The sequence below is a fragment of the Ammospiza caudacuta genome, chromosome 12, assembly GCF_027887145.1.
Source record: "Ammospiza caudacuta isolate bAmmCau1 chromosome 12, bAmmCau1.pri, whole genome shotgun sequence".
Classification (NCBI taxonomy): Eukaryota; Metazoa; Chordata; class Aves; order Passeriformes; family Passerellidae; genus Ammospiza; species Ammospiza caudacuta.
In genome coordinates this window covers 12,688,531-12,715,595 of record NC_080604.1, presented here as the reverse complement: position 1 = coordinate 12,715,595, position 27,065 = coordinate 12,688,531, and the positions used below count along the sequence as shown (strand labels likewise).

General features: G+C 41.2%; 1 protein-coding gene across 1 annotated transcript in view; it reads right to left on the bottom strand.

Annotated features, from left to right (window-relative positions):
• LOC131563015 (netrin-4-like) overlaps positions 1 to 27,033 on the bottom strand; it is a 45,447-nt gene extending 18,414 nt beyond the window's left edge. The window contains exons 1-3 of the mRNA XM_058812868.1: positions 26,310 to 27,033; positions 19,780 to 20,321; positions 7,763 to 8,026 (exon numbers count right to left, since the gene is read on the bottom strand). Coding sequence (XP_058668851.1) covers positions 7,763 to 8,026; positions 19,780 to 20,321; positions 26,310 to 26,376 — 873 coding nt within the window. The 5' untranslated portion in view covers positions 26,377 to 27,033. The remainder of the gene's footprint in view (positions 1 to 7,762; positions 8,027 to 19,779; positions 20,322 to 26,309) is intronic.
• Between the last annotated feature and the right edge of the window lie 32 nt (positions 27,034 to 27,065).

Below are 27,065 nucleotides of genomic sequence, written 5' to 3'. Positions count from 1 at the left end.
ACCCCCCCAGGAGGCTGGGCCACAGGCAGGAATGCAAACAAGCAGCAAGACCTCAGGGCTGAGCTTAAATAGGACCCCCAAGCCAATGGACAGAGAGCAAAGGTGAGAGTCGCAGGTGGAGCTGGTCAGGGCTGTTAAAGTTCTGTTAGTGCCTTCAGGACACTAATAATAACACTTTGATTGCCACTGGATTAATGTCATTGGCATCTTTAGGATATCTGACTAAAAAGAAGCACCTGATACTTTGAGAGTAAGAGATACTTCAGCCTTCTTCATCTGGAGCTGGCAGTCCAGGTGGAGGAAGCTTGAGAGCAAGGTGTGAGCAGCAGAGGCAAGATTCATGCCACCAGTTAGGAAAAAAGCCAGTTTTCAGCTAAAGCCTGAGTAGTTTATGACAGTGATTTATATGAATGCATATAAATGTATTAGTACAGCAGATGAAAAATGAAGATCCAGGGGATTTCTCTATCACCTCTATATTTCACTTTGTCCTTTTGTTCCATAGGTAACACATCATCATTTGACATATCCTGATCCTTAGGTACAAAAGTGTTTAGGCCTATATGAACTTCTCACTGGGCTCATTGCTGCAATATTTGAGTACTTTGGAAACATTATGAAATTCATTTTTATGACATCTCCCTTCATCTGCTTTTCCTCATTACTCTGATAACTGTCCTGTCTCTGAGGCTCTTTCCCATTCATTGTATTGAGAGTTCAGTTGCTCTCACAAATTTTTTTTTGAAACTGGATGGTGTTTTCCAAAGTTATGGCGGGGAATGGATCTGAGAAAAAAATGCAGGCAGGCAGACTGTGTGATTGTATAAACCTCCCCATTTCATAATACCAGTCTGAAGTGCCATGTGCATCCCCTGGAATAGTTTGTGTTCTTGCACTCCTGCTCTCCAGTGCATTTAGCTGGGGCTGCCCCTGTCACTAATGCAGCTTGTCAGCTCTGAAAGATGAAAACTGGTGCTTTAAATGCTGATATTCTGGCTTCCTCATACTTGAAGTTTTCTAATCAATTTTGCAAAGGGTAGACATTTATAAACTGACATACCTGAATTTATAGGATATAATTAGTCCAGGAAAGGAAGACAAATGTTTTGCTATACTCAATCACCATCACAATGGCTTTAATGGCCATGTGAAAGTGAGTTCTAGTATTGTGTTTTGGTATAGCAGCTGTGTTCTCAGACTGTGGCTTCATGATCTAAACTTTTTTTGGACAATCCCAATTTGAGACATTTCCTTACTATTTCTTTCTATGCTATCACTTACATCATGCCCTGAGTTATGTATAAATTGGGCTGTAAAACCAAACCATGTTTGGAAAAAAGCTAAACCAAGGGGTTTTTTTTCCCTTGGCACTACTATTTTTAATCTGGATTAATTCCCTCATCTGTCTCACAGTACAGTCATGCTGTTATAAGTCTGGTGTTGCTGCCAAAGGCTTTGATTTGTACATCAACCACCTGAGCAGCTTTGGATCAGGACATAGAGGAGGTTATAGCTTTGTGCATTTTAATGCCAGGATGATCAGTTCCAACCATTTAGCTTGACCTGCTATACTCAGCTGTGAGTTTCATCCAGTAGTTCTTCCATCAAGCTCTTTTGGTGGATTTATAGCACATAGTGTAGAACTTTATCCTGTTTTCGTACAACAGTTCCAAGAAATTACATGGTACTTGGTCATCTTTGCACAAGGCTTCTTCACCTGAATTCTGATTCACAGCTGAGAAAGTGAGAGAAAACTTTCCACCTCTTTGTCCTTTTTTAAAAACTCTGTTCAGCTTTGTATAATACCTGGAGCCTCTTGCTTTTTCTCTGCCCATTTAGTTTCTTTACCTATTGTCCTTTCATTAAATATTGTGGCTGTTGCTCTTTCTCCTGGGCTACTCTCAGTCTGTTTGGGGGCTTTTTTCCTCATGAATGAAGGTTAAATTTGGAAGCCTTCCAGGTCAGAGCAACTGTTGCTGATTCAGAAAAAATGTTTGCCTTCAGAATCTGTATTCACTCTGTAATGTCACCAGAGAAATTTGGGATACTGCAGTTTGCAATGACATCAGATGCTATCCCTTACCTGCTTGTAGTAAATTGACTCTTCCTGGGTAATTTTGCATGGTTAAATGAAACAGTGTCTGCTGTTCTGCTTTGTTTCTCTTACAGTTCAAATGGGCTCTGTGGTCCCTCCAAATGAAAAGAATATCCATGCAGATTTATAAAAAATCCTTGAATACCAAGTCCTAAGGAGAGCACATACAACTTATAAGAGGCCGAACTAAAAATTTCCTTCAACTTTGAAAAAGTTACAAAGAGAATGGGTGATCTGGGAGGAAGTCCCAGATTACAGTGCCTGCTATGGGCAGATGGACAGTTCAAATTCCTGCTCTAATCAGGAATGAGAAAAGCCATTATTTTCCTCTGTCACTTGCTGTTTTCTGGGAGAAAGGCCTGATACATGTATATGTCAGAAAACTACTACACATATGGGTGTTTTCTGAGGGAACTCAGTTTCTGGCTCATACTTGGTGACTTTGGTAAATTAAATTTGCAGGAACTTGACAGGGATAAGTAGAGCTGGGACATCTGTGGCAGGACCACCTGAGCCCATGTGGGTTTTGATCTTCATAGTGAGTCAATGAGCTGCTGCTGGTCCCAAATTCACTGAATTGGTAATGGTGGAGAAAAACCAGTGATAGTGTTCAGCTAAACATTCAGACTGACACCCCTAAGAGCTTTTTGAACAGTAACAAGATAATATTACTCAACCTGTAAGAGTTTAATAACACAGCTCTACCTTCTGCCTGAATTCACCTCTCACAATTCATATTTCATTCTGCTTGCTTATTGCCTTCTTTCTGAATTCTGCCTTGATTATTATTGATTTTGGGGACAAGCTGTCCTCTTGTTTTTGCCAGTAACTCCATTATGAATCTGTAACAAACTGCACACAATGAACAGCTGTCATGCTGAAATGGCATCTGAGTTACAGTAGGTCACCAGCTCCTGGTGAGTGTCTTAAGAATGGAGGAAGAAGAAAGGGGAATGAGGGTCAGTATTTAAATATTGAGTGTCAGAATCACAGAGTAATGAGTAAATACCACTGTTCAAATGTCCCGAAAGTGAGTGGCACCTCTTGCACCTCTGAGTTCTGGGCACAGCTGGAATCAGATAATGTGAAAACTTAGCTGGGGATTATGAATAGAACTGCACAAGATATGTGAAGAGGAGATAGATAATATTTACAAGGCTTACAACAGCCTGGTCACCTAGAAAACTGATGTACAAAAGCAGGTTTTACCTCATGCAACCCACATTATGCCAAACAAGGAATCCTACTTAGAACCAGATCCTGCTCCCTTTGAAGTAAGGGGAAAACTTTCCATTTGCTTCCTTGTGCAGGATCAGGCCCACAGGGAGTCTAGTTTGTCTCTGTAAACAGGATAAAGAAGCAAAAGAAACATCCGAGGCCACTTGTAAGAATTTCCTGGCACTGTAGGTACCAATAATTAACAAGTAAAAAAAAAAAAAAACCAATGCTTTATACAAAAACATTTTCATCCACATTTGCTTTCCTCTTTCTGAGCTTCTCATGAGCTAGAAAGAGAATTGTGAAATGTTTGGCAAACAAAAAGGACTTTGGTCTAGATTCTGTGTTCTGTCCATGTGCACTTTCTGCTTTGTAAACTGTTCTGGAAGCACCTCTGGACTCACCTAAAATGGGCCATCAAAGCAGATCCTAAACCTGGCAGCTCTGCAGAGACACACATAACTTTGTGCATCCTGCAGTGTCCATACCTGGGACAGGATTGTGTTCTGTTGCATCCAACCACAGAACAAGACTAGATGCATTCATCTGGCTGGCTGGCTGGCTCCTGGCAGTTGTTTCACTTGCAGCAGCATGTTAATAACGCCCATTAATTAAAAAAAATAAAGCCTGGGAAACAATTTGTAAGAGTTTGAAAAATGCAGGCTGTGATATTCAGAAAGGAGAATTTTGCCATTAGCTACCATACAAAGCTATTGAAGCTGGGTGAGGAATGACATCTCTGTGTCTCCTTTTATTTTTCCAATCCGAGGAAAGCTAAACAGAAACCAAGAAAACATTACTGTCAATAGCAACAGACCTCAAATTCAAGACATGTTTGTCCTCAAGTTTCTTGCCTATTTACAGCTCCGATCTTGATGTCTCAAAGTTTTCCTCCTATCCAACATGATATTCTCAGTAGTTTGTACAGGAAATGTAATCTAAATAAATTGTGTTGAGAGGGGTGCATGGCTTGTTTAAAAAAAAAGAAAAGTCCCACAGAAAGAGTAACTATTACTATTTTGCTCCAAAAGAAGAAGTCAGAGAATATTTTGATTGGATCCTATGTGGCTATTTTGGATCTCACTGTATTTTCACAAACTTATGACCAGAAATATGCATGAAACTCTGTAGGATTTCAAAATATGAGGAATGATGCACCATTTGGACATTGGGTTTACAATCTGCAGTTTTCTCATATCCATTTGTTGCTATGACACTGTGGCATCTGTGACATTGCTTCTCATGGAGCTGCCTCTCTTATTGGCAGCCTGAGTGGAGAAGCCAGAAGCTGAATGTGTTGCCATGACTGAAGTGACATATCCACAATAAACTGATCACTGATAGATTATCCAACAGCCATAGCTCATCCAGTCCTTCCAAAATGTTGTTGAAAAATATTGGTTCAATAGTATCAAGAAATTTGCTTTGATTTTCTCCATTATTTAGCCTTCATGTAATATCAGTTTAGCAGCTTTAGGAGTATTACAAATGGAAGAGATTTCTCTCAGAGTAGGAAGAGTAGACTTGCAACTTAACACAATAATGCATTTTCTAAGATCCAATTGCAGAATGATTTCAGATTTTGGTCCTATCCCATATCAAACAATTACAGTTGTGTTCTATATGAAATTGTTTTTGTCTTTGTTAACTACAGAACATAAATACATTGTAGGAGGACTAGGAACAATTAAGAGGCTGAAACTCATATTACTGAAGACTTTCTGTGGAGGTCTTTATTTTTTTCAGCATTTTACTTAATTACCTAACAGCAGCTCAGGAAACCAAGCTGCTCTGCCTTCTATCTAAGTGATGACGTGACATCATCCACTTTAAAAACTGTGTGTCTTGGGACTTTTCTGCCCTTGTGTACCTTGAATACTAGATATGGCCTGTGGATTGAATCAGATTATTTCTGGATGTGCAGTGTTGGTAACATCTTTTCCACACCCTGTTTTATGTGGGCCACCATTACCATGTGACTGAAAGCAGTGCACCTTTCCTCTGCCAAGAAATTGCAAAATGGCAAAGATTTTTTGCAGTGTATGTTGGCTGATGGGAGCTGTATCATTGGTGTTGAACCCTCAACAGCAAAAGCCTTTTCCTCCTGTTTGTAGGCAAGGAGATTGATGTATTTCAAGCCCAAAAGTTATACTCTTAAACTCCCTCATGCCAGCTGTGTGAACCAAACCTTGAGATCTGGACCTATGTGAACTCTCCCCTCACCACTACAATATCATTATTGGCAAATATTAGATAAAATGCAAAAGGATCCAGGGACCTGGATCTTCCAGGAGTTGGTTTTCTTTTGTGTTTGAGAAAGACTTGTAATGTCTAAAGTACAGAAAATATGAATACAGTAGCATGATCATCTTTACTCCAGGCTTGTGTGATCTGGGAGTAGAATTGTAAATTTTTACCACCTAAGGTTTCACACTTCTCTGGTTAGTACAGAAATAGAACCTAAGGCAGGATATGGAGAGAACCTTCCAATCCTATCTGCAGAAGGAGGATCAACAGCTCATTTTGGGCATTGGGGAAGAGGAGACAAGGAGGAACCACCTTAATTTGCAGCAGAGATTATTTAGGCAGGCACTGAAGAAGAGCTTTCAAAATGTTAAAACCAGAGCAACTACTGAAGGTTTGAATGTTCTTTGTGAGGAAAATCTCACTCAACAAGCATTCCCTAGTGGATGGTTCAGGTGTGCTTGATCACACCTTTCTGTGAGGACACAAACCAGCCCACTTTGGTCTTTTCCAGGCCTCCTCTAGGAATTCTAGAGATAGTTAAAACTACAGAAGGCTTTTCTTATTTTTTGCACAGCTGTGTTTGAATTCTTGCTTAGACAAAAACTTGATAATATCTGTGAGAATCATGTGCTGCATCCACCCTCTGTCTCCTGGGACATGAGTCACTCGTGAAGTGCATTTCATCAAAACTATTTCACCTTCTGCCCTGTGAAGTCATTGATGGCACAAAAAGATTCTATTCCCTTGTGACCAGTGGGAAAAATATCCAGTCATAGTTTACAGTGGTTATGCCAGTAACACACACAATATTGTGTTTTCCTTTTCTGATGGGCAGAATGTTTATTTTTCTACCAGCTGCATTCACTTAGTGTGTTATTCATCTATTTGATTTCACTATGTGTCTATTTAACAGTTTGCAGTAAGGACGATCCACTCTCTAAACAGCTTTTCTCCACACAGTTATGATTTTAGTGGGTCTATATTATTTGAATCTGATAGTATCACATAATACAGCTGAATCTTGGATTTGTACCACAGATGGAACAGATTCAGAAATTATTTGGAAGTCATACAGTCCTAATTATATTACAATATCTACCTCTGAACCTAGTAAACTTGAAAGGAAGACAATGAATACACAGTCCAAACTAACATAAACCAAAATGTCAAGTGTACCATGTATCTAAAGAGACAGAAATTAGCTTATAATATTTTTCTTGAGTCTTTTATGTCAGAGTGCACTGGGGGCTATAGTTTTAAGGGTTATTTGGGTTTTCAAACCCAATACAGAGACAGAGATTTCTGGATCCACAGGAGATAATGACTAGTTTAAAGTGTCTCGAATTCCATCTCTGATGTATGTGTGTGGATGTACCTGGATATTTGATTAGATTAAATCTCCTCATGATTGTTAATACAATTCTCTACACAATGCTTGCAGCTAAATCAAAAAGGTGTCATCAGTCATTTCCTCTGAATTTCAATGTCTGAGTGTGCATTCAAACACAACTCCTCTTGTGCGCATCTAGGGTCAAATGCAGATAAAAGACTGTACAAGGAAGGGATTCCCCAAGTACTACAGAATAATTTTACTACAAGGTTTGGCTTTTTTTAAAAAAATATTCTAACTTATTTTAAGATGGATGGATAAAAGAGTGGGAGAGCAGATGTTATTTTCACATCTTGAACGTTGCTGTCTATGTTGTGAAAGTAACAGAAGGTTGAAAGTCGAAAAGTGATGGCTGAAACCCTATGCATGACAGAACTGCTCATGTCACACAGACTCAGAAAATCTGAGATCTGATGCTGAAATCCTGCCCAGGGCAGACTTTGTGTCAAAGATATTAGTTCAGTTCTGTGCAGGCATATAAGTAGGAGATTTCATTTGGGGTTGGATCTCTGTTCCAATTATAAAGAGCCCTTTCAATTTATAGGTATCTTGAGGTCCATGGTTTTTAGCAATTTATTTAAGTTTATGAGTTCCAGAGTTTTTATCAGTTATTATACATGAAACTGTAGAAAGGAGTATAGGAAATATTTTCCCAGAGTGGTGTAGGTTTCACTAATGTGGATTGACTGTGCTGCCCTTTTTTTGGATAAGCTTAGGGAGGCTGGGACAGGATCACACATAAATGTACATTGAGGCTGAGGCAGCAGAAGCAAGTAGCAAGTCAGGCAAGCTGATAAATGTCTGGAACTCACCATGTTCTCCATGACTCCTGTCCTGTTGGCAAGCTCACATTCCTCTGCATGCCCATTGCAAAAGCAGCTCCCCCGGATGATCAGGTCATAAATGGCATAGTGGGCAAATCTTTGGGGTTTCTCTACCAATCCTGAGCCATGGCAGGGACATTCCTGCCTTTTCAGCAGAAGCAGGCGGAGGTTGGTGAGCTTCAGGAGATCCTGAGCCTCAGGGCTGTAAGGGTCTTCGATCTTGTTGGCCGGACTTAAGGCACGATAAATCACCTGAAAGAGAGAAAGTTCACACTCCAGAGCTGATAACAGAGCTCAGCATACACAGCAAATATCCCAAGATGATCTTTAGGGAAAAGCAGAAAGCTCTCACTTCTTGCAGTTCAGGCAATATGTCAAGGACAAGGTAACTCTATTTCCTTGTGTTTCTGAGCCCAGTGACAACAGTATCACTCAGAGAAATCCAGGGTTTATTGGTATAAATACAGTGTTCATGCCATCCCAATTTCTGGAAGCATTTTAGGAGCATGACTTTAGCATGAGTTCTAGAGTCAGGTAAACAAAGGCACCAAGGACATCTGTGAAAGAAGTGGGAACTGTGATCAGACTTTTTTCCCAGGTCACTTGAACTGTGATGGAAACACAGCTTAGCTTAGGGCAAGTGAGCACTGAGGGAGCCCTGTCTGCACACAGCCAGGTGGTTTATTACTCAGAAGCAGCTACAGAGCAGTGAGTTCACAGGACCCAAGGCGCTTGGTGCCTGCTGGCTCTCTGCAGGTTGTTACTCTTTTGTCACAGCATTTCTGCTGTTTGACAGTTCTCCAGAGCAGCAACAGCTGGTCTTTGAGCATCACAGTTCTAACTTGATGTTTAACAGTGACTGTTGTATTTTAGCTCACCAGCTCTCTACCCTTCTCTATCTCTTGGGGTGTGCTTGTTTCTGTTGCTTTTGGGAGAGGTTGATAATGGAGGGCTGCACCACAGTCCTGGCCAGGGAAATAGAGAACTGTTAGCACTGTTTCCAGGCTTAGAGGCACTAACTCCAATTTGACAGTAGTTTTCTCCTCTGCTTGAATTTTTCCATCGTGGCAGAGGTATTTACCCTTGGGATTCTTTGGCCCTGCTTTATAAGTGGTCACAGTCTCTGTCTGACTCACTCTGTTAGTATTAGCAGAGTGAAATCTTTGTTTCCATAGGGATTCCCTTTTTCTCCCTCTCTGTTTTGATTTTTCTTTCTTCCTAGTGAACTGATCAGTTTAAATGTTTATAGGATGTAAAATACTTTTGCTCCTTTTAGCTTGCAGGAGCCACAAAAGAGCTTGTGGTGCATGCCTAGAAGATAGTTCAGTTGCATGTTGATGGCACATAGGGAGATAAATATCCTTAACTAACAGAATCAGCTGCCAGGCTTTGCACAGAACCCAGCAAAGGCAGCTGTACTTCTCCCACCTGTCCACAGTGCTTTCTATTTGATTAACTCTGTTCTTTTTTTTTTTTTTCTTTTAATTCTCTTCTCTTATACTGTCAGCTACTTACAAAGCTGCAGACAGCCTTGCTTGGTGAGATCAGAGATGCCCACAGCTCCTTGTTTGACAGAGCTGTGGGCAGATTGCCCAGGCTGTGCAATGCAGGTGCCCACATTCCCCTGACCAATGAAGCCATGACAAAATAGCCCAGGCGTTTCCACCCTGATGTCTGCATTCCCCTGGCCAATGGAACCATAAGCAAATGGCTCATTCTGTTTTGTCCAGGTGCCCAGCATTCCCCTTACTGGTGGATTCACAGGACAAAGACCAAATCTGCATATCTGTCCAGTTCCCCTAATCCAGGATGGTCTGATCTTTTGGTGGAAACCATTATATGAACCCTGTATCTTTCCCAGTCCCCTGTGGATCACACAGAGGTGGAGTGGATTCTGAGAGTCCTGAGCACCTGGTTGTGTACAGACACACACATCTCTCCTTCCCATTTGGTCAGCTAAACTAAGACCAAGGCAGGAAACTGGGTGGAAAAGTTCTGAAGAACCTGCTGAGCTCAGAGATATCAAAAATGGTTAAAAGTCCCTGTGAAACTGTTTAAATTGCCATAAACCAGAGGAATTTGAGGAAAAATTGAGGGTAAAAAAAAATTAAATTTGAGTAATTGAGGGTAAAGCAGTCTATTTAGTCACTGACTTTTATAAGCTCTGTTCTCGCACTTAGCATTCTTGTCCATGATTTCTCTAACACACATGCTTAGTTAAAATGGTATCTCCTTTCAGATGGACCTCCAGAGGATACCCACCAGATAAATGGCTTAAGAACACAAATGCTAGAGGCACTTCACTCCATAAAATAGACATCTGAAAGGTAATTGATAAAGCATCGGTTTCTGCAAGATCTGCTCTGCTCCTGCCAGTCACCTTCTTATACTGTTGCATACAAGAAAAGCCTTATAAAATAAGGGCCTTGTTACCCTTGTAAAATCATGGCTCAGGGCTGCTACTTAGGCTAAGCAGAAGGGAAATATGGGAGAGTGACCCAGCTGGAATAGAGGTAGAGAGATGTGAGAGCTGTGAGAGCCGTGCTGTGTGACTGCCGCGTGTCCACATCGTGGTGCTTGCTTGGCTTGAGCTTGTTGTGCCTTAAAACTGTGTAAATTGCTAAAACTGCCTCAAAAGACCTGGTTCTTGCAATAAAGCCACTCTCCTCTGCAGTGCCTGGGGACTCTGTGTCACTTTGCTTTGTACATTATACAAGGCTGGGCAAGAGGCCCCATGTCTGTGCCAGAGATCCCAGCTGTGAGCAGCTATGGGACTCCTCACAGGAGATAGAGAGGAAGGGTGAATGAGGTGAAGGAAAGGAGTTTTTACTGGGTCTGTCTGAAAAAAAATGGCAGATAATGGCTAACATATTTCTTTTTCCTCTCTGACACTATCTTCTTGATAGCATTAGTCTTGCGCTGTACTATGGTAAGTGGGAAGAAAATCCTGTGCGCTACTAGAAACCTATTTTGTACATGGTATGACAAGTTTGAACAGATGGATTCATATTTTGGGGTCTCCAGTCAATTATCCATCCTCCCCATGTCGTAATTGGCATTCTGAGAGCACTGAGGTCTTTAGGCAAAGAGCAGCTGTCAGGGGCTCTTCTCTCACCAAAGGGCCACTTGCTTCCACCAAGCTGTTTTGTTTCTTGTTTCTTTGCTTGACAGCTTAGAAAAAGGTTTGGTTTCCTGTGGCTTTATTGTTTTGCAAATATTTTAATTTCTGGCCTTGCCTCTCTTGAGAGGAGTTGCTTTGGCATTTTCCATATCCCATTAGAACATTGAACACCATTTGTGAGTAGAGACATTAATAGCTTGGAAGTCCCATAGGGATTGTGGCATCCTTTTAAGAAAAAAACCAGTATTCCATTCCAGCTGAGGTACAAGAGTTTGTTTGTATGATTAATTCATGACACATTTCTGTCTGGGATAAGCTCACTGGTGAGACTGGGTTTGCTTGTCCTTATTTCTCCCAAGGCAAGTCTTGTTAAGTGTTAAAGATCTGATTTGGGTGACATAACACTGCTGGGGTCTTCTGGGAGCTGCTTAAATGTTCTTCTAGGATTCAACCTCCAGTAAGGAATTAACCTTCCTTAACTTTGTAAAAATCAAAGACATTTTGATCAGCTGATATATTGTGCCAATAGAAGTAGGTTTAGGTGAGCTGCATTTTGCACAGAGGTAGCAGTTTTATTTCATAATTAAATCAGATTAGCATTTATTTCACATATCCATAAAACTAGAAAATGGACTTTTTCTCTCTTCTGGATGCCCAATTCTCCTTGAAATATTGATGGTTAAAATCCTTGGGCACAGGCAATTGCACAATGTAATCATCATCTCTTGGCTCACTTTTAATATTTGACTGAATGTTCCATCTCACATGAAACTGCCAGTCAGAAAGTGGTTCCTTAACATATAGATTGCTGTACTGTCAAGAAAAAGATGTTAGTACCTGTAATTTCTCCTCATTAGTCTACTATATGTATTGATTCAAATAATTCTAGATTGGGATAGTTTTTTAAAAAGAAATGGTATCGCACCTTATATCCTAGGAATTATTTTTCCATAAATGCATAATTTAGCTAAAAATAAATAGATAACCCAAAAAAACCATTTCCCTAAACTTTTTTCTGTGCTATGAATGCATGACTATGTTTTAAATGAACGTGTTTGGGTTTATAGTACCCTAAAGAAAAATGGATCCTAAATAAGGAGAGATTGGTGGTGGCTATACATATGGGTTGACAATTTTATATGATTTAGGGAATAATTTTATTTCTTTTAAAAAGGAGAAGGTATTGCTTTGGTAAAAATACAGAGTGGGGAATGCAACTATTTGGTCACAGCCCCAGCACAATTGCTCGCTATAATGCTCACCAAGTAACCAGGACCTCATGCTGTTCTGGACTGATTTCAGTAGGAACGCAGTTTTATGCTCTGTTTTCTTTCCATAAAAATGGAATATTGGTATTCAAGCACTTTGTGCAATGGGGGGAATAATAATAACCTTGTATCTGGAAAATTCCCTGAGAATTCCTGGAGATGAATATCCATACATGCAATTTTGATAATTACAGGGAAGAGATAAGATTTGGCCATCTCAACCATTGATGCATGAATGTATTAAAGATTAGATTATAAATGGATCTAAGTATTATTGAGCTCCTAGAGTCATGAGCTGTAGGAGGAGACATTTCACCTTTTCACTGGTTTTGTTCCTTTTATTTCAGTTCACAAGGTTGGTAATTCTAAAGCCCATGAAGCAAATTCCTTCTAATACAGATAGACATTTGACTTCTGCCTTTTGCAAATATTATTACTTTTTCATTTCCCAGACATACTGTGTGAATTTTCAGTTTTCCATTACATTCATGTAAAAGATATGAAGAGAGTATAATGAAAAAGAAGCATTTTCTTTTAATTAAGATGCAAGTTTCGAAAAGAGCTTCCCATGATTTTCACTGTATAGCTATTTCTCATCTAATGAAATCTCTATCTGGTAGCAAGCTCTGTTCTTTTTTTTTTTTTTTTTTTTTTGCTGTAATGGACTGCTCTGAAATCTCCCAGTTGTTTCCCTAAATATCAATGTGCAGCTGTCATGAAAGCAGCACAGGCACAGCTGCAGAAGAAAATCTGATGGTGACTGAGTCTGCTTAGGGACACCTTTAGAAATCTTTCCATTGAACTGGGTGGAAGCTGAAGGTTGGCAGCACCTCTGTAATTTAACCCTTGGTGCAAATCCATCCTAGGCCATGAGTTTCTCTTATAACCAGGAACTGGCACTGGAGCTGAATGCTGAGTGGGATGTTCATGCTTATCTGCATATCTGCCACCAAGCGCATATTTGTCATTCTCATTCTCAAAAGTCAGTCAGCTGCGCCTCAAAAAGATGGTCCCTGTCCTCTCCTGACCTTCCTCCGAGCAAGGAAGTCTGGAAAATGCTGTAAGTGTGCAGAACTAAAAGGCAGCCACTGTTAGGTGACTGGTTTTGCTGTATACAAGTTGGCACTGCCTCACATTGTTTTATCAACAATCAAGAGATCATCTTCATTTCGGAGACAGTGTCTCAGATTTTTGATTTCTTGCCATAGGCTTTGCTTCTCCATTCTTGATGCATCTAATTCTGTTTTCTTAACCTGATCTTCCAGCCAGTATTAGTCAGAAGAGATGTGGACACAACAAATGTTCCCCCTTGCAAACTCATAGCCTAAGGTCAAGGAATATGAATCATAAATGGAGGGCAGTGCCAATGCATGGCCTCCTGTAAAAGAGGAATCTTATGCAGAGCAAGAATTTGGTATTACAAATCATCCTTAAGCTGTGTTCATCATGTTGCACACACTCAGGTTAATGAGGTGAGAAATGTCTGTGTGCTTATATTGGGTCCATCAGAAGGAAGCTGCAATAAAAACTCTCATCACTCCTAAATCCTCTTCATTAAGAGATTTCCATGTGAGTTGATTTTGTTCTTAAAGGAACAGTAAGCAATTGTCTCAGGATTTTTCCTACCCAGTGACTTATATCCTGTTTTATTTGATGGACTTCTATCTTGTGATACAGTAGTCTTTTTTCTGATTTACTGTTTGGAGCACAGAGAAAATCTGACTCTTCTCCCAGAAGGTCTATTTTGACAACACATGGAATGATGTTTTTCAGTCAAGATCTGCTGCTTTTCTGTTCTTCCAGAGAACAAAGCTTAGAAACCAGTATGGAATATGGAACCTTGTTAAAGAAATAATTGTGCTTTTGATTTTTGAAATTTCTTTGATCTGGGTAAACTCAGCTACCACCAAGACAGTGGCATCCTAAATTCATTCTGTATTCTCCTAATCAGAAAGGATTGATGTGTCTTCAGTTTGCATTTGCTTTGAGGTTATTCCAGTAATCCAGCTGATGTGGCATTTTAATATTAATATTTAGGCACAGCTGCTAATATGATTATGGCATAATTGAAGTCAGGCAAATCTAAGAGCAAGGCAGACTTTTTCTATTCCTCAAACAAATTGTATTCTGTAGGTTCAGGTTATCTGCAGATGTACATCCATGCAGGAAGGCAAAGGTTGTAGGAGAAGCAGTACCCTGTATGAGACAGGTAATGTAGTTGGAACACAAAATCTAGATTATTTGACAGAAAACCCTTCAGCTTTCAGTTTGTATAGAGGGAATGGGCAAAACTCCTTCCTTTCTATGTAGCAGCCCCTTGTGTGGGGATGTGAGAACATTTCCCTGCTCCTACAAAATGCAGTGTCCTTTTTCATTGCAAGGGATGGTGCTTGCTCTGAAATGGCAAAGGATGGCACAGGAGTTTTGTAATGCAACAGCCTGACTGGGAACTGGACTGAGAACAGGGAGACTCATTTCACTGTTTGCCTGATTGTCAGGGAAAGCTGATACACCCCATCACCATCAGTGTCAGCCCATGTCAACCAAGCTGTGTTCTCATGGGACAGCATCCATTTCTTGTAAGTGGAGCCATTTATATCTCTAGGTCTTGGCTGAAATCTTACACATGAACAGACTTGGCTAAATGTATAATCTCACCATGACAGTGATGTGTGGACAACTGTAGAGCAAATATTTAAGTATTCTTTTGCCTGGAGTTTGAAAATTACAACAATAAATTACTACATTTCATAGCATTTTAGGCAACAAATTTTTTTCACACTTGAAACCTGGATTTGAAAAAAAAAAACAAAAAAAAAACCCTCAATGGCTGCAACTTCAGTAAGGTTTTATAAAGAAAGGTGAGAAGAAAAAATAAGTTCATATCTGCTGCCTTATATGTTCAGAAAATACAGAAGCAATGCTGAAAAACCCCCACTGCTGTGTCCTTCCGGCTGATTTACAATGTTCCAAACGTTTCTGAAATGGTTCATCACAAACCAGGTCAGAGTAGGACACTTGGTGCCCTCCTCAAGTTCACTTGCCAGGGATGGGATTGCTGGGCTAGTCTGAGTCAGTTCAAATTCCCTTCAGAGACAAATTCTTGAGCCCCTTAATTCTTCCTCCAGGGAAGCAGGGCTGGCAGTGCCATCAGCCTGTTTACACTGCTGCTGTTCACTGCTTCCTCTCAGCCTGCCTCTGCATTCTGCCTGCTCTGCAGCTCAAGTTAAACAAAATGCTGAACAGACAGCCCTAGTCTTACCAACCAGGCACTTACCTACACTAGTGACTAATCCCTCCTGGAATCCCTTCCAGCTGGAAGCTGGAATAACCTGAGCATCATGCAACTTTCAGAGGCCAATCCTGGTGACTGTTGGATAATTCTCTGAAGTGCAAGACTTTGAATCAATTCAAACACAACACTAGTCTTTGAATCCTAGCTATTGGGAATTCAACCTTGTGATGTGCTGAGCAGGTTTCTTTCCACTGACCCCACTGCCATATGAGATCAGAACTCTAAGAAGTCACTGAAGCCTCAGTGGTGACCTCTTGAATTATTGATGTTGCCATTTAATGAGGGGTGTGGGGGTGTGTGTGTGCACAGGGAATACTTCTTTGTTTATCAAAAGGTTTGGCATGAATACAGTAAAAGAGAAGCTTGGGAAACAACAGTGGGAAATGCAGGTCCTTGGAACAGGATCCATGCATCCCACACAGAGCCTTGTCCCTGGCCTGGTTTGGTGCTTGAGTGCAAGTGGTCCCTGTGCCACAGCTACTGCTCAGGAGGTCCCCATGGATGGAGAAAGGCAGCAGAGCTTCATAGTCAGTGCAGAAGAAAAGCCCTTCCACAGGGTTGACTCTGGCTTCTCTCCGGTGGCTTTTGAAGCAGACAGAACTGCACCCATCACAACCTGTCCTGGTCTGGCATTCACCAAGGGGAGTGTGCTTAGAGGAGTGATTAAATGTCTTTTAGCTACAGAGGGTCCACTCATCTTTGACAAAAGGCACTGCTGGGGACTCCTGTCCCTAAAGAGGTCACCACAGGATACAAAACGGAGAATGAACAGGTCTCCTGTGCAAGGCACACTTAACATGTTGCCATAGAAACCAGTTCCTTAATTCAGGCATACACAATTCTTCCAGCCCCCAGTGAATTCCAGTAATGGGTTTATTATATCACACTTCATTGGTGTCATCTGTCACACAGACACTCACATAAATGAACCAGCCTTTGATTCAGAACTCCCTTCCACTGGCCAGACCCAGTAGGGGAAGGGTCTCCTTCTGGGCCTGGTGGTTATGAGCAGGTCAGTGTTCCACCCCACTTTGCATGCTAACGTCTTCCTTTCATGCAAACATCCCATTCAATGCAGGAGAACATTTGTTTTCATTTCCTGATATTCCAGTTTATTAAAAACGTGCTCTTAATCTCTCAGATCCTCGAGTGCACGTGCTGTCAGGATGCAGGTTCAAACATTTCAGTCCCTTTTTCCCCTCACATGATGTTTGAACTGCAGCTCACATTGATGCCTGATGCAATGCTCTGTTAATTTCTCCTTTTGTTTAGGCCAAAGTTTTGATTTATGTTAGCTGACCTGGAGGCTCATTTTAGGCTCCATGACTATATAGTAGAGTGTTTTTAAGTTAGAAGAACAGATGGATGGACAAGTGGGTAAAAAATACCTCAATTGATTTATAAAACTCCATGCCAACATTCCCTGTAGATGGACTTACAGATGATGAACAGACCTTGAAAATGGGATGTTGGTTTTATTTCATGAACTAATGATGAGAATCCTAGGATTTCAGATAGATAGATTCTATCTACTAAAGTGCTCTGGATCTGAACAGGAGTAAGGGATTTAACAAATCCTTGAGTAAAAGAAAATGGAAAAGATGTATTAGAGAGTCATCTTCTTGCATTTCTATATTAGGTGTTCCCCAATGCCTTCTGTCTCAGATGTATCTTATCTGAGATGAATGGAGATATGTGACCCTGTCAGAGGTGAAAAATGAGGGGTAATCTACCTGAGCCAAGGGATATGCCTTAACTTATGTTCTGCTGTGACATTGTCATGTCACTCATCCAAATGTTTTTTGCTCCATCCTAGTCTCCTAAAATTTTCTCTTCTGACAAATTTTTTACCTTGCTTTTAGGAAGAAACTCCTTCTGGTCTTGGTGGCCAGAATGTGCTGAATAAGATGTATCTCAGTTTAAAAATGTGTGCAGGTTACTGCAGCTCTAACACCTTCTCCTTTCATGCCTACATTCTCAGTTCTGGAAGCCAGTTGACCTGAAATCTTGTTTCATGATGTGCCCCAGCATGGGTTTAATTTTTTTTTTTATTCCTTTTGTACCCTGTTAAAAAAGGAATTTGTGTCTGTTCTCAGAATGAATAGGACCCAAGAATAACCTGAGTCTCATGTGGTGAAAATGACTTCAAATCCCTCAGTAAGGAAAACTGGCATTTATGTCAGAGCATTAATTAGCACTTAAGTTGGAACAGTTTTGATCATTTCAGACGTGCTGTCAGCTTGTGATGTGAGCCCCTCAGCAATCCAAGGCTTAGCCAGAATCAGTAACTGGGTAGGTCAGAGTGGAGGTGAAAAAGAAGCAGAGAAGACTGAAGGAAATCCTGGTGGGGATTCAGTCAGTTGCCTTCAAAGTCACTGGAGTCAGTGCTTGAGGGGATGCCCTGGTGACTTTTGTGACATCTTCAAAACAAGGTGTAAAATTGCAGTTCTGAGGTGTGTGGGCAAAGCTCCCCTGAGAGCTGCAGTAACAGCAGCAGTGTCACTCAGGCAAACCCGATCAGGTGTCACTGTAAATAGCCACACTCTGCCTTCCTTTATTTCAGTTCACAAAAGAATCTGCTATGTCATACTACTGACCTGAAAACTTGGTGCTTCTGCACCCTTGCCACAGGGACATTTCTTGGATTGATTGAGAGGTCTCTGTAAAGTCTGTCCAGACACTGACAACCTTTTTTGGTTAATGTGCTGTGAAACAGTATTTGTCTTGTCCTCTGTTAAGTTGCTGTACAGATTCCTCTGTGCTGCTTTAAAGCTCCAGCACTTCTCCCATGGAGGGACTCACCTCTGCACTGATTCAATTCATGTTCCTGAAAGTATTTGGGATCTGTAACCTGTAAATTTAGGACTGTTATTATTGTTACTATTGTTTCCTGACATCTCCTACCATGCCATAGATTGATTAAGTGCACACATGCTCATTTAAGTGTGGTTGCCACCCAAATTGACAGAATCACTTTGACACTTGTAATCAAGAGGCTTGCATAGGATGAATGTTTTAATATTTGATTTTCTGTCATCCACTTCTCAGACGTGTTGTAGCAGCAGCACATGGTCTTCATGATATTCCCCAAGGTTAAGTAAGCACTAAAGTCAGCCTAGTGCAGGGCATACTGTACTAGAGAGGGAAGGGTTATTTTGTATTTAAGGCCAAGGCATTTCCCTCAGACTCTGTATTCTGTCCCTAACTCAACCAGAATTGTCCTCTCTTACAAAACCCTTCACCTTCCTGTGCTGCTCTTTTCTCATCTGTGAAATGGCAGCAGAACCCTTGTGTGTGTGCTGAAGATCATTAGCTGGGTTTTGCAAAGTACTTCCAGATTTTTGATTGGAAGGCACACAAGAATGGAAAAATATATTACTTGCTGAGATTCTTGACGTGGCAAATTGTAACCTCCCTACAGAAGACATTTGGATGCATTTGACTTGCATTTAACTTGGACATGAAATGAATAATGATAACTGACCAGCAGAATGACTACTCCAGATGGTCCATTCCAGGTTTCTAATATGCAGAGAGATTTCTTAGCCTGTTACAGGCTGATGAATGATACCAATGATGTTTATGGTCTTTCCCATCTGAACTGTTTCAAGATTAATGGATGAAAAGGCTCTAATCAGTAGTTAATGCTCTTCTGAGAGGAACTTATCAGAACAATTGTACATTTCTTTAGAAAACGCTCTTTTGCTTGTGCTTAAAAACAAATCAGAGTATTCATAGGAAAGGAGGGCTTTTCCCACCATTGAATAGGGAATCCTGGCTGCTCACTCCCACCTCTGCTTCCAAGCAGTTTCATTCCTGCAGCCTATGGCTTGGTACAATCAGCCATAGTCACCACCAGCAAGAAAAGGGAAAGCAAGAAAACATTGAACTTGGAGGAATAATGTGTTAAAAAGTGAGCCAATCATGTAAGACTTTTTATATAGAGAAGAAAAAGAAGGATCATGCAGTTCATGCCATCCTAAATTGGAAATGGTTTGGATAAATCAGACTCTATAGATGTGTGTTTCCCTACATTTGCTAGAATTCTAGTTCAGTTTTGGTCATCTGCAGCGTAAAATCAGGCAATGTTCATATTATCCTGTGAGCTCTCATAAAATAAATTTGCTAAAGCATTTCTATCATTGATGTGTATATAATTTCTCCTTGTCTTCCCCATTATTTGCTTAGCACAAAGCCTTCAGGGATGGGATACCTTTCTTAATTTACATGAACAGTATCTCTTTGAGATACACTCTCTGGTTTTCTGAAAGTCTTGAGCTGTTTGACATTAAACTTAGCCCAAACCTCAATTATTGCTTACCTCCCCTCTGGTGCAGGGCACTGCATCTGAATACCTGGAAGTGCACATGGAGCCTTCCTCAACGAGATCATCCTGGAGCCCAAAAGTAGCTGTACAGTTGACAGAGAAATACTTGTAGGGCCTCCAAGTCTGCCCATAATCCTGGGACCTTTCCAACACCATCGCAGCTGGGCGAGGTGACTTGAACACAGCAATGACGTGGGTCAGGTAGAATTCTGTTTCAAAGTCCAGTCTGATTTCTTCTCTGTGCACCCCTTGGGCAGACTGCCACCAGGACATGGGGTTTGCAAAGAAGTCATCTGTCATGTCAGCAGGGAGGTGGGAGTTATCGGGCTGGTTGATGTTGCACTTGGTGCAGCGGGGCTGCCCACAGCCAGGGGAGAGGTGATGGAGGAGGTTCTGCTCTGGGTAGAAGCAGAAGAGCTCAGTGCTGTTCTGGCCACACGTGGTGCTGGTCACTGGTGTCCTTCCCGTGGCCAGGTTCCCCACGGGAGGGTTGCAGGCGCGGCCGCTGCAGCGGAAGGCACGTGGCCTCGTGGGATCTGAGGGCAGTGAAAGGAAACACAAGCAGAATTTCTCAGGTAGTTCTCAACAGGTGACAACAGAAATGTTTGGAGTCATCATCTGGGGTCTGACATTTAAGGGGACACCTTTGAAGGAGAGCTGCCTCATATTTTCACACAAAGTTTTGGAATAGTGTCTCAATAAGTCCTTGTGTTTGGTGCCTAACTCAGAAACTGATCTTTAGAAAAACTCATGCTTCTAGTGCTTAACTCTGATTTCTGTTGAAAATGCAATTGTGCCAGTCTATTGAATTCTATGGTTAACCAGAGAAATTTTGTGGTTTTCACTTTCAGTCTAGTAAAACTCCATATTGAATCTATTCAATGCCTTTATTTGCATGGTAATCAGAGAGCAAAGTCAAACTGGACCAGACACTGTCGATACATTAAGAAAGGAGATGATTCCTGCCTAACATGTTACAGACACTAATTACACATATGAACACATAAAGGAAGCCTGTGTATCTATGTTGAGTAGCTGAGTCATTAATTTGTAGCAAAGCTGAAAATCAAATGTCTCTTTTGTTTAAATACCTTGACATGGAGGTAGTTATATCTGCAAATACTGATACATATTTGGTATCTTCAATGCATATATTTACATATTTCTAAATTAAGAAATGGTAGGGATAACTACAAAGTCTTAATTCTTCTAAATTAAGAAATGGCAGGGATAACTACAAAGTCTTAATGTTGTTTGAAAATCAGTGGTGTCTTGTGAACTGGAATTAAAGGTCATTCCAAAACTTATTACTGCACTGGAGAAATCTGCATTTCTAATGACATACAATGCTCTCTTTGCAACTTAACACTCTAGAAGGAGTTAAAGACTGACCTTGCAAGGTCATAAATCTAATCCAAGAGGTCACAAGTCAGATGATTGGATTTAGGTCCTGCAGGAAATGACCCTTCCAATGATACATAGGATGGCTGTAAACCCCGGGTAATCTAGGAGCAGTTCAAAGGTCAGCTATAAGTTCAACATTCTAGGTCAAATTTTAAAATCCCTACTCCATTTGTATTCAGCTTTTCCTTAGGTAAAATTAAATATCAAGTTGGGTTGAAGAAAGGGGTTTCCAAGTCAGCCTTATGAAAGTGCTCAGATTGCAAACGTTGTTGAATGAGATGGCCATTCCTCATTCTAAAAGGAAAGTATAAAGTGAAAAATGCATTCAGCTTGCATGGTTTTTCTTCTGAGTTGATTCTGTCCTTAGTTCCTCAGAGACATCTCTGCACAGGCCAGGAAAGAAAGGTCAGACATGAGCACTGTTTTAGAAATCACCTCATGCATTTTGCATTGCATGGTTAGGATGCAAAGTAGTTATTGCACATCCACTGAATCCCTTTGACCAATGTTTGGTGCCGTTTTAGTTTACATACAGTGTAAGGCAGTCTAAAACTTCAGATAGCCAGGAAGGTGATCATCCACAAATGCTCTTGTCTGCTCTTAGAAACAGGTGGAAGCCACCTCCAAGGTAATTTGAAGTGTGTTGGCTGGAAATTATTTTCTTTTAGTATTACAATGATGTCAGTCCCAGGAGCCTGTCAGAGCTCAGAGGTCAGGAGGTTCTGGATTACAAGAGCACCAAACAGTCTTCAGACCAAAGGAATGGAAGAGCCCCTGGTTGGTCCCACCAGCACTCCCTGTGCCAGCACAGACATGAGGAGCTGCAGACCCATCTGGAGAGCAATGAAGATGGGGATTTTTGGCTCTGCTGGTTCTGTTTCGCGCTCCCCACCTTCAGCTGAGCAGGTGATTCTCAGCACCACCAGAAGTCAGCAAAGATAGAATGAGCTACAAGTGCACACCTCAAGAATGCCTTTGCAGGTGGCATTTAGCTTCCTGTCCAAACTGCTTGGTAAAAACTGCTGGAATTAAGGAAGGCAATTTCTGTATTGAAAGTAGATTCAGTATTCACTGATTTTGCCCAGTGCTGAACAAAGGTGTCATCTTTGCCTCCAGAGAATTTCAGTGGGATTGGTCTCACAACTGAGCTTTGAGCAAGCATTAGTTCTCACTTAGAGTCAGGTTACTTAGTTTTGATTAAGATGGATTCATGTTACAAATGTTATTGGATTATGGATGATTATGTATAAATATACCATGTAATTAAAAGAAAGTCCATCTCTATTGATAGATGACACCACTAAGCTTTCATAGAAGAAATGGGATGCTGGAGTTCTAAATTAAGGAAGTTGCATAAGGGGGAGTTTTGCAGACAAGAATGTGAGAAAACATAAAAGGAAACATTTTCTAAAGGGAATGGCTGCTTTTTATATTTCCCATAAATGGACTATTAGCTTTGTATTGAATTTTTAGCTGTTTTTTTCCTGAGCCTTGAAAAGAAAGAAGGGTGTATTTTCTCCTGAACAGCAGTCACAAGAAGGTTTATCTGCTCTGCCTGCTAATGCAGCAACATCAATAAACAGTTCCTGTCTAAACTGCTGTGTCATTAGGAAAATGGGAGAAGAACAAAGTGCAAATTAGCAGAAGGGAGTTTGAGAGAAGGAGAGAGATTGGAAAACAAAATCTGCAGTCGATTAAAAGCTTTGTATTTAAAGAAATCAATTGGCAGAACATTGTTTGGCCACAAGGATAGTGCAGCCCGTCCATCACTCACTGGTTCTGTGGAAACAACATGAAATGTTGGGCCTGGACAGCCAGGGGAGACTGCTGCAGGAGAGAAACAGCAGCCAGGCAAACACACAACTTAGCCCAAGTGCCAGGAGGACTCACTGAATAATTCATAGAGAATTAAACAGTTTGATTAGGCATGAGCACTGCATGTTATTATGAGGTTGATTAGCTTTTACTCCTGGAGGGTGGCTTGGCTCCATGCATGGTATGATTAATTTATCTGGTTGTTTTCTGGTCCCTCAGAGCTGTGCCACAAAGTGCAGGTCAATGGCACATGCCCAGCACGTGTTGTAACAATGGTGTTATCTGATGATCAGGGAATCATACAGTTCAGGGGAGGTCATACTATTGATATTCCTGGGACACCATTTCAAACAGAGACTTCTTACTTCACAGCCTTGTAATGCACCAAAACATTGTAGACATTAAATAAAACCAGATTCAATTATTTTTTTTCTTCATTTCTTTTTCACCCTCCATTGGATACTCAACAGAAGAAAGGTCATATTGCAACTCATCCAAAACCTGCTGATATGTCTGGAAAGATGCCTAATATTTTCTGAGTGACTTGAATTAGAATTTTTAGTTCTTTTCCATATGTAGATTTATGATTTTGTGTGTTCAAATCTCCTGCAGTGAGTCAGGGCAGTAAATTTCACATATCTCAGAAAGAGCAAAACCTTTGGGCATCTTCTGCTGTGTGTTTAATGAAACAATTTCAACATGTATGACCAACCTGGATTTCACTTGTTATGCATATGTTCAGCTTTTTTCTTAATAACCAAGACCTTATAAATGTTATTCTAAATCTAACCACCCTGGGGACTCAAGTTGCTCAAGTTTTTCTTAGTCAGACCTAGAATTTTGCCCTTTAACACTGGTTTCAACAGCTGTTCAACTCTTGGTTTGTCTAGGGCCAACATGCACTAAGTTTGGCAGTTCTTCATCCCCTTAGGAGAACCCTGGTGTATTTCTGCACTAAAATAGTTCTGATAACTGGAGCTAATGAGCCTGCTGTCAAAATACCTCTGAGGTGAAATTCAGAGTGTGCTGTGAAACCAAGCTGCCTCCATGACTTGAAGCATGGAGAGGAGAACGAGATCCCAGGCTGGGGCAGGGCAGTGTGCCTGTGTCCATCCTTCTGGAGCACCATGGGCTCCAGCAGCTGCAGCTTCACTGGCAGAGAAGCTGAACAATCTCAGAGAGTTGAAACCAAGCCCTGCTAATAACCAGGTCCTGTAGCTGATTTTAAGCTTGAAGGTAGAAGTGATAATTTTTGGCCCCATCACACCTTCTTTTCCAGGGCTCCCGCTGGGATGAGAGCTGGCCCAGGGCACTGCTCACGTGGGGAGGGCTGGGGCTGAAGCAAGAGCCCAAGCTGTGGTCAGCTCCACTCAGTGTCCCTTATGCAGGAGTTTCAGATCTCTGCAGAGCTGATTTGAGGGGAATAATGTCCTCCACCTACATCAGACAAGGGGAATGATTGTCCAAGTGTCACATCCTATGATGGAAACCCAAGCTGACTGCTCCAGCCTAATGAGCAAGGTGTTTGGTGTTTTGTTTGGGTGTTTTTTCTCCATTATGTTTTTTCTCCATTATGTTTTTATGTTTCTGCACAGAGGCAGCAGAAGGCAAATATTGGATTCCCCACAAATATTATGTGCCTTGTACTCCCCATAGGCTACTGAAATATGCCATTCTCTGTACATGTCTCAGCTCTAAATAAATAATCAAAAATTAACAGGCAACTATTGTGCTTTCACAGGCTGATAGTTTGTGCAACCTTTTATTCAAACACCAAATACTTATTTAAGAGAACATTGAATCCTTAGCAGCATCATCTTCAATATCCAATTATTTTGCTGCTATTCACTATGTCCTACACTATTATTTTGAGTTTATTTCCAAAGAGAACACACCCCCTCCCTGCAAATTCACTTTCTAAGCAGCCAGCTGGGAGCTGTGTTTCCTTGAAGATTCATTTTCTCTTAGTGAATTGGATGCAGAACAGATTTAGGCTAGTTTGTAACAGGCTGCCTTCTGCAAGAGTGTCAGCAACTTCACAAGAGATCTCTGCAACCTTTCAGTGCTGCATGTCACCATATGGATCCTGCAGGAATCCTACATCCCAGCCTGGGGAGCCAGGGAATGCCCAAAATAAGAGAATTAAGGCACAGGTACTCCCTCCCCTCATTCCTGTCACACTGTGACAGCCCCTTCCCCAAATGAGTTACTGGGTCATACAACAGGATGGTAAATTTGTGAGCTGTTCAGTTTTTAAGAAAATAACCCTTACTGTTATAGAAATGTGTTGTCTGTTATCAGAGGGCTTCTGGCTGGGGAATCACCTGAGCTGAATCCACTGGAACTGGCAGGATGGCTGAGCCCTTTCAAATCACTGCATGAGCAGTGTTGTTCCTGTCCCAGTACTCTAAGCACACAGGTGAAATTTAAACCATTGAAATGCTTTCCTCTACAGGAAGAGAGATTCCAAAACAGTATCTCAAAGGAAAAGTCACCAAGGATGAATTTTTTCATCAATAATTGTTTTTATTTTTTCTGACCTGATTCTTGTAATTAATACTTTTTGAACTTAAAGATATATTAAAGCACAACAGAAAGGACAAAAATCCAGTGCTTTGCTTCCTTTCCTTTAAGGAATTTGTCTTCATCGTAATCCAGGTATTTTTAGAACCCCATGAAATACCATTACAGCTGTATCGTTCCTATATATGTTTATTTGTACACCCACATGTTTACACACAACTAATCAGTTTCTCTATCTGTTTTAATCCATTTTTCTCTAAGGCAAATTTAATCCTGTCCCCTGCATGTTAAGTATTCAGTTAAGATTTCCTAAACAGTGTCTCTGATTTTTAATTATGCAATATTAAGTTAACAGAGAATAATTCAGATTCCTACACTGATGCTTTCCAAGGATGTTGTGTTTTCACTCTTGTCCTGCCTAGGAAGGCAGTGTTTCATCCTCAAAACAAACATCCAGCAGATCTCACTCCATCTATCTCTCTCTTTCTCTCTTACTTTTCTTTTGTTTTCAAAAATGACACACTGCTTTCTTTCAAGGATGTATGAACCTGTACATCCTACGATAAGACTTTGGAAGGACACTGAACTATAAAGCTGGGTATTGCAGGGAATAAGAAGCATTTGTATATATTGACTAAAACAGATTCCTTGTAAAAACCAATCTAAAAAAAGATGCTGGCACAATTTATTTTTCACAAACAGACCTGATTTCTATCCCTTTTCCCCTTGCTAAATTTAGGATAAATTGTTTCAGAGTGGCAATAATAATTTATTTTGCTTACCTGCTTCTCCATGTCCAGAAATAAAATATTCCAAGAACACAATCAGCATGATGCCTTTATGCTGCATGGCTGTCAGTAAAATATTTGTCCTCAGTGAAGCAAAAAAAAAAGACCTGCAGTAATCTACAGGTTTGGTGCTTGCATGGCTTTTCTGTGTTTCCTTTCTTTCCTCTCAGTGTAGGGGTCAAGGCTGCTGTCTCATTCTTCTCCTTCTCTTTTGGGTCCAGAGGTGGTTTGATTTTTTTTTTTCAGGGCTCAGACGCCTTCTGGGTGTCACCCATACATTGCTCCCAATAAATAAATAAATAAATAGCGAGGTGTCTCGGTGCCTTCACCCCTGTCCCTGCAGCGGGCAGGGGACGCTCACATCTCTGTCGCAGCCCCTGGGATGCACCATCGGGGGCTCTGCTCGCTGCGCTCCTCGGCAGGCGCTCCTTCGGATGCTATTCCGAAACTTTCATTGCTGCTCCTCGCTTTCCGGCCGGTTTCGGCTCGGCTGTGCCCGGCTCGGCCCTGGCAGCCCTGCCCGGCCCGTGGCACGTCCCGGGGGTGCGGACAGCCCGGACCCGGCTTTGTCAGCAGCTGCCCCCGGTGCCTTCTCTGCCTCCGCTCCCTGCAGCGCGGGGTCATAAGAAGAAGAGTTGGCTTTGGTCCCTGAGAGATGATGAGAAGCAAGTGCTTTCTTGGCTCTTCTCTCTTTTTATTTTGGTTTGTTTTATTTTGTTTTATTTCCCTCCTCCCTCCGCTGTCACGGAA